This window comes from Nannobrachium achirus (assembly GCF_963921795.1).
Source record: "Nannobrachium achirus genome assembly, chromosome: 3".
Taxonomy (NCBI): Eukaryota; Metazoa; Chordata; class Actinopteri; order Myctophiformes; family Myctophidae; genus Nannobrachium; species Nannobrachium achirus.
The window spans coordinates 5,298,830-5,307,031 of record NC_137812.1 but is presented as its reverse complement, the minus strand read 5'-3'; the positions used below and the strand labels follow the sequence as shown (position 1 = coordinate 5,307,031).

The 8,202-nt window shown below is 43.9% G+C and overlaps 1 protein-coding gene across 1 annotated transcript; it reads left to right on the top strand.

The window, feature by feature from the left end:
* Positions 1 to 3,368: 3,368 nt before the first annotated feature.
* Positions 3,369 to 5,766, top strand: LOC308281590 (uncharacterized protein; the record flags this gene model as incomplete). Its single annotated transcript, XM_080721816.1, has 3 exons — positions 3,369 to 3,424; positions 5,061 to 5,096; positions 5,281 to 5,766. The coding sequence occupies exons 2-3, from the start codon at positions 5,079 to 5,081 to the stop codon at positions 5,764 to 5,766; spliced, it is 504 nt and encodes a 167-aa protein (XP_080577942.1). The 5' UTR covers positions 3,369 to 3,424; positions 5,061 to 5,078.
* Positions 5,767 to 8,202: the final 2,436 nt, after the last annotated feature.

Here is an 8,202-nt window from a genome sequence, read left to right as displayed (position 1 = left end):
TGAAACACCGTCCATGCCAGGCGCACTGTTATTTGGCAGCGTGCGTAAAACGCTCTCCACTTCAGCCTGCGTAAAACGCGTAATAGCGGGGAGATTGGCTGGCTCCGAGGGCGCGATATCCGAGCGCCAGGGCGGTGGTGGAAGCGGGTCTGTAATAAACGTTCGCCCACGACATTTACTCTGATAATGTGACTGAACAAGCTCACAATTATCAGGACAAGGAGGGGGGTCGGGAAATTCACTGTTGTTCAGTATGATTTTAATAGCGTCGGATTGTCTGTGCTGCCACAGATATGACAGCTTTTCCCTGCTCACCTTTCTCCGTTGTTGCCTCGTAGTAGACGTCAGCGAAGGCTGCACTGTGTCCCGGAGAAAACGTAACTGCTCCTCGATCCAAACAGAGGCGAGGGCCGGTGTCACGGCGTCCGGGAACGGCTGCTTCGTTGGTAGCTTCTTTAATATCCGAGCTACGTACTTCAGAAGGGGGAGACCGAAGGGCTTTCCGCGACGGCTGTCAGTTGTAAATACTCCGTTGTTGAAAAAGATGCCGATCAGGAGTTTTATGAGTCGGATCCATCTCCCAGGGTCTGCTGATGAAGCATAGTGTTGTTTCACTTGCTGTCCGCTCACCAAACCGCTCCTGAAGGCTCTTTCTTTAACTTGAAAGGCCAGCCATTGCTGCTCAGTCAGGGGGTTCACCACCAGCTCAGAGAGCTCCATGGAGCCTGTCTCCATACCCAATGGGAGGCTCGGTGTTGGGTCATGGGGTAGCCACTGTCGCTGATACACTCTCCCGCTTTGGAGTGCCTGTTTGTAGGCAACTCTGATCACCGAAACCAGGCACATTGTCCAGACTGCTCTCCACAAAATCATTTTGCACATAACTACATTAACGACGGCAGTTACGACGGATGTGGTATTTTAGATGTTTAAAATACGGTGCTCATGCTGTGACCCACTGACACCCCGCCGCCGCTGCCACCGGCCGGAAACACACACACAGCCACACACACACACACACACACACACACACACACACACACACACACACACACACACACACACACACACACTTAGTGTTAAGCCTGTTCAGTTGTGGTCAGCTCAATTGATGTCCAGCACAACCTGGAACTCTGATCAGTTTGGCTCTCAAAGTGTACAGACGTTCTCTGCCCTTTTCCTCCTCACCTGTGCTTTGAAGAGCCTTTGCTTGTAAGTTTACAGACCACTCTGATTGTATAATACTCTTTAGCCCCAGCTGCCTTAAAGTTAAAGCTCCAAACAGCCCAGAACAAACTAATTAGGGTCGTGCTTGGTCTTCCTCCTCGGGCTCACCTTACCGATCATCACCACGAAAGCGTGGGGTGGCTCAAAGTAGCTGACAGTCTGCATTGGGCCTGGTGTACAAGATACCCATGTACCTGACAAACTACTTCCTAAAGGTCAAGGATGTTCACGATCACAACACCAGAGGCAGCTCCACTAATCATCATCAACGTAGACTAAACAAGGCTCTAACTCGTTCTCCTGCTATACCATCAACATGTGGAACGCCCTTCCACAAGCCTTAAGGGAGAGCAAAAATAGTTCAAATAGCCAATCTAAAAGCTCACAACGAGTCGATGTAGATCGGCTATTTTCACTATTTTAAAATGTTTTTCAGAATAGTAAAAAATAGTAAAGAATGCCAAAAAAGGTTTAGGCTTAAAGGTCCATTCCCACTGATAAACAGATACAAATATCTCTCTCCATTCATACGGATAAAAGATATGTCACAGATAAAAAAAAAAAAGATCTGTATCTTACTATCCACTTGAATGGAGAAAGATATTTTTTGTATCTGTTTATCTGGCCCAGTGGGAATGGGCCTTTAGGGGTATGGCAGCAAGAAAGAGTCCTCTTGTTTGCCGGGCATGCCGAGGAGGACACCTGCTGGTTGACATCGGTACTGCCCACAAACTGTAGTTATGCATGCACATCCATTGTCACCGCCAGGATATAAGTTATGAGTATGAGTTCATTTGTTGGTGGGAAAATGTAACCCTCCACACCGTGGCAACCCTGGGATTAAACAAAGATAATGTGAATGTGTTAATGTGTGTTGCTTTTCTCATTTTTGAATAGGGCCAGGCTACTCACGGGATGCAAGAGGTTGGAACACAGACAGTAATGAACTTTGTAAAACTAGAGGAAGAGAGTTTTCCCATTGTAAGTGCCCTGCTTTATGGTACATTATTCCAGGGGTTCCCAAACCTTTTTGTCTCAGGGCACCCCATAATTCTTTTTTTTTTAATCCGAGGCACCCCTACATTGTAATTTTCACTCCCAGCACCTTATATTTATAGCATACCTTGTGTGTCCAAAACCGTTCGTTTTGTATTTATCATCTATAAAATGTACTAAACTAGTGAAAACAGCAGATCTACAAGCACACAACACGTTGTGGCTTTTTTCACTAGTTTTGTGCGACAGATGAAGCGGGGCTTTGCTTTACCAAAAGACGTACACATTTGAAACTTGAAGATACAAGGTTTCTGCCCGACAGTGACGATATTTTAGTGATTATGTTGCGAGGAAAACATTGAGAATAATAGCCATTTTGGTTAGAACTGACTGAAAAAAACGTTGTACTTAGAGTTTAAAATGATACTAAATATTTTTTTTAAGTGTCCAAATAAATTCCAAATATTATCAAATGATCTCGCGGCAACCCTGGACTGCCGTCGCGGCACCCCAGGGTGCCCCGTCACCCACTTTGAAAATCCCTGCAATATTCAGCTTGGGAGTTTTTGCATCAGTTCTCTGGTTAAACAATAATATGAATGTCTAATTGTCTATGTTAATTTCTCTAATAGGGCCAGGCTGATCACGGCATGCAAGAGGGACCCATTGTAAGTGCTGGAAAACAAAGCTAATAAATAAACAATGCTAATGCTTCTCAAAGTCTCCCATGTCTGTTCTGAGGATGAGAAAGCCATCCTTTTTCTGTGGTTGATGCTCCTAATTCTTGGAATGGAATCTCTAGCTTAATTTGAATTGTATTCTTGCACAGTTCAAAGCCAAGATCACTAAACCCTTGTCTGTCTGCTTGGCGTGATTTTTTTTTATTGGTTTTGTTTTATACGTTGTTTTATCTTTTCTTGCGTTTCTTTTGTTTTATTGTGATAACCAGTTATATTTTTTTACTTGTGATTTATGAATTTTAGATTTGTCTTGTGATTTATGAATTTTAGATTTGTTCTTTATTCATGTGATGCTTACATTTTGTACACAACATTGGTGAAAATGATGGTAAACCTTTCTCACTTTTGAATCATCACAGATTACTGGGACCTTCAGCATGGCCGATGACGGAGGAAAATCCAACATAGACGGAGTTGCACAATGTCTGTCTGTAAAACCAGAGGAAAAGAGTTGTGCCATTGTAAGTACCCTGTTATATCGTTGCTGTCGGGCAGAAACCTCTTATGTCCATATTTTAACTTTTTGTGCTTTTTTTTTTTGTGTAAATTAATGCCCGGCCTACTTGATCATACTGTCACACTGTCACACAAAAGTATCAAAAGTAGCAGATCTGCAAGCTGCCACTTTTGATGTTTTTGAACAAAACAAACGGTTTTGGACTTGGTTTCCACCCGACAAGGTTTCCACCCGACAACGACGATATTGTCTGTCGGGTGGAAACCATGTATGTCCAAAACCATTTGTTTGTATTTATCATTAAAAAAACATTTAAAGTAGTGAAAATAGCCAGTCTACATTGTGTGCTTGTAGACTGGCTATTTTCTGGCTGAAAAGAAAAGAGCTGGTCTTTCAAGCAACCCACACTGGACTCAACCCACTCCTCATTCATGGTAAAACAGTCGAACAGGTTGATAGCTTCACGTATCTTGGACTGACTTTGGACAATAAACAGCTTCACGTATCTTGGACTGACTTTGGACAATAAACTGAGGTTTGATCAACACATTACATCTATCCATAAACGTTTTCAGCAAAGTCCGTAAGCTAAGATCACTATCTGTTGCCCCCATCTTCTGTTATTACTATACAAAAGCATTATACAACCTGTTTTGCTGCTCTGCATGTTTGGTTCTGTTTGGCATGGACAGTATGGTGAACAAACTTTACAGTATCACCCGTATTGCTTCCAAGATCATCGGACTTCCCACACTTGCTGATTGCGACCGTCAGGTCGCATTTACTACCAAAACCTCCACCGGCTGGCTGTCTGTCAGTCAGTCAGTCTCAGTCAGTCTGTCAGTCAGTCTGTCCGTCATGTCACACTTTTCCCCAACTCATATCTCCGCCACCGTTACCCCAATCCATGCCAAACTTTGCACACACACTCCTTGCCTGCCAATCCACAACATCCACCCCACCAGGGACCCCCGGAGCTCCAGGGACCCCCAGGGACCCCCTTCCACCGCCGCCAAAAAGTGCAAAAATGACCAAATGACCACCCAAACGGGGCTGTTCACGGGGAATTCCTGGGGACCACCGACTCCTGGTGCTCCAGAATGGATGCCCCTAGTGGAGGATTTTTTCAAACACATTTTTGGACACTGCTCCTACACATTTTACCCTAAAATCACGCTGCGACCTGACGGTCGCTTATCTCCCGATTAGGGAGTCTTACTGGTATGAATAAGGCCATCACACGCTAGCACTTTCGATAACACATGACACTGACCATCCTCTGCATCGCTACTTCGACCTATTGCCATCAGGGCGAAGATACAGAACCTTGAAGTAGCATAAGGTTCGGTTTTGTCCCCGCAGCCATTTCTGCACTTAACAATCTGCTAAACAATCGCCCCCGTCACAAAAGGGTTTTTCTGTGTACAGTGGGGTACTGATGATCTGTCTTTGTGATATGTTTGTGTCGTTATATGGTTATGTGTTGTTTCTTGTTTGAACTGACTGTGAAGACAAATTTCCCTTCGGGGACAATAAAGATTATTATTATTGTAGATCGGCTATAGTTTTGTTCTCTAGATAAGCCAAAGCTAACGTGATGTTTCTTTTTTTTATTATTATTATTTCTCCCTTTTGAATAGGACCAGGCTGATCACGGGATGCAAGAGGGTCCCATTGTAAGTGTCCTCCTATATGATTCATCATTATACAGTTGGACAGTTTTCACACTGGAAATTGCAAGTTATTTGGGAAGATGGATGGAAGAAGAAAGTCTGACAAGTACTATAGTCTGGTTGCCAACCACACTAATAACGTGCATTTCTCTGTGCTACTTTTCTTTCCCTTTTTGAATCGTGGCAGATCGCTGGGATCTGCAGCCTGGCCGAGAGCTCTGCCGGGAGCGGGCCGGACGGGGACGAGCAGCAGCTGCTGGTGCTTCTGCGGGCGCTGCGCGCTGCCACTCTACCCCAGCTCTGGTCTGCCATCCTGGTGGAGAAGAAGGGGCCTCAACTGCAGCTCATCCAGTGTGCCCAAGAGTCCAGCATGGCGGACACCATGGTGCTGATCGACCCGGACTTCCGCTATCGGGTCACCGTCCTCAAGCAGCCGCTGTCCCTCACCCACCCTCTGTACGCCCATCACCCATCACGCCTGAACTCTGTGGCCGCGGTGGTGAGCCTCCTGCTGGGCTTGGAGAAGTACAGCGTGTGCCAGGTTCTGGGCTTCTCAGAGCGACCGTCACCCCACAGCGGGCTGATTATTCTGGAACGGGTGACAACAGCATGCGACTTGCTGGTTAAGGGGAAGGCGCAGAGCTGTGTTTACTGCAAAGCCTTGTGGGGCTAATCAGATTGTTTGATCCGTGGCACAGGTTTGCAGGACAAGCAAAGGTAACAGAATAGAGTCTGCACACTGGAGATGCTGAAAAAGCTCTGCAGTATTTTATTGCCTCGTCAACCTTTCGATCAATCCCGTTTTATTGTTCATGTTTGCGTTATTGGTGTATTCGTATGAGTTCGGATTGTTTTGGCACTTTATGTAGTTATTTCATGGTTTACGTTAATGTGAATTAATTTGAATTTTTTGTTAGCAGTTTTATTGTTCATGTTTCTTTATTTTGTATTTGTATGAGTTTGGACTGTTTTGGCACTTTATGTATTGTTATTTCATGGTTTATGTTAATGTGAATGAATTTGATTTTTTTTGGTAGCATCTTAATGTGTGTCTGTGCTGATCAAATCCTTACCCTTTTCCCGTTTACTGTTAATGTGTGCTGTTGGCCACATTAAAAATGTATTTGTAAAACAGCCGTTGACATGGCTCTTCTTTCAAGTGACCTGGGCCCTTCTGATCTCACTCTCAAGCCTAACAATTTTGATAGTGCTCCTTCCTCTCCTTAAATGTTTGAGCATAGGGCTCATTTTCATCCATGCCTTACCCCTTATACCTTGCTTTTTTGAAAAACATTTTAGAATACTTAAAATAGACGATCTACATCAACATGTGAACTTGTAGATCAACTTTTAGAACTATAAAAAAAAGGTTTTTCAAAATAGTAAAAGGCAAAGAAGTTTAGAGGTAAGGCATGGACAAAAATATAGCTGTAAACCTCACCTGATATTTCCCAGGTCTCTAGCACACTACTGATTCATAGTAATTTCTCTTCTCCTTTCCCCTTCCTCTTGTCAAATTGCCTGAGTTACAGTACTATGGATATGGATCTTTGCAAATGTTTATATTGTATAGGCCTACTTCTGGTTTCTCCTCTGATGATAGCACTGGGTAATCCCACTCCCTTCTATCTCCTCCCATCTTCCTTATCATTCCCCACACTTCTCCCACACTATTGTTGTTCTATCCATGTTGTCATGACACTCTCTTCAACACTGCCTGTGCCTACAGCCTGGTTAATAAACCAGACCGCACAACACCATCCCCTGGCGGTAGTAAAAGTGTGTGATAGAGGCTGGCACCAGCCTACTTATATTTTATAAAACTCTGGATGTTATGATTACTTATTAATTACATTCTCTATTCAGGGTTCTTTCTGCCTGATAACTCCTCTATCCACCATAGTACTTGTTCCTTGGTAGATTGATTTGCTGCTGTAATAGTTGCTGACAATTAGTGACATAAACACATTGTTTATTGTATATCTACTGTACATCCGCGGTTATATCCATCTTGCCACTATCTATCCACACTCGATCGTCTTATGGAATCTTCTCCACTTTGTTTTAGGGCTACTACGCCTTTGGTATCCCACCAGGCCGGTAAAATCTCGCTCTTTCGAACGACCATCATTTCGACTGGAGGGTTAGCGACTCACCCCATGGAGGTTAAGTTAAGGGTTAGAGTTGGGTGTCGAAAAGATGACATGTAGAAACAGCGAAGCTATCCCCACGAGGCCACCACCTGCACCCACTTCCACTCTTCCTCCCACTGAGCACAAAACGGTAACATGTCATTAGATCGAACTCCCTTTGGTCCGACCACCTAACCCTAACCTTAACCCTAAACCTAACCTCTGTAAAACTATGCCTAAACCTAACCTTAACCCTAAACCTAACCTCCGTAAAACTATGCCTAACCCTAACCTCAGTCGACCAAACAGGAGTTCGACCTATGGGGCAGTCCCCGCATAAAACACTGCCTATGGTTGTATCTGTCATCACCTCCCACTCAAACCTTTTCCTGCCAAACCAACGTTGTCAATTCTAATAGGAAGTGGTGCCATTGATGTGATCTGTCTACTTACACCCAGGAGGAGACTTCCTTAACAGGCTACATTTTCATGAAATGAGTGTTTGCTGCTGGTTATTGATATCGATGCTGTTAGGTGGCCTTGCCATATCTTAGCCTTTACTGAAGTAGAAACTGAATTCTACTACTGCGTCTGCTATTGATGGGAAATTCCATTTAAAGGTGGTGGAGAATCAAATATGCCATACACCTTCCTTGTCTATTCAGTAAGCTGTTATGTAGAACACAGCATGGTTTCAACACATGTAGGCTACAGTAGCTTTGCTGAACCGCCTGTTATAATGGGTCAATAGACAGACAGACATGTTCAATAAAAGTAGTATAAAAGATTCCCTGTTTTCCAAAGATATATTTTTGGATACTGTCTCAAATTGTATCTGTATATATTGTATCTGTATATTTTGTATGTATTGTGTCTGCTCATTATTATTACTAGAAGCTGAGCGTCTAGTCGGCGACCTGGCCAACTCGGAACAATGTAAATAGGGAATGAATGCCCCGCCCTTTAATGCAAACCCC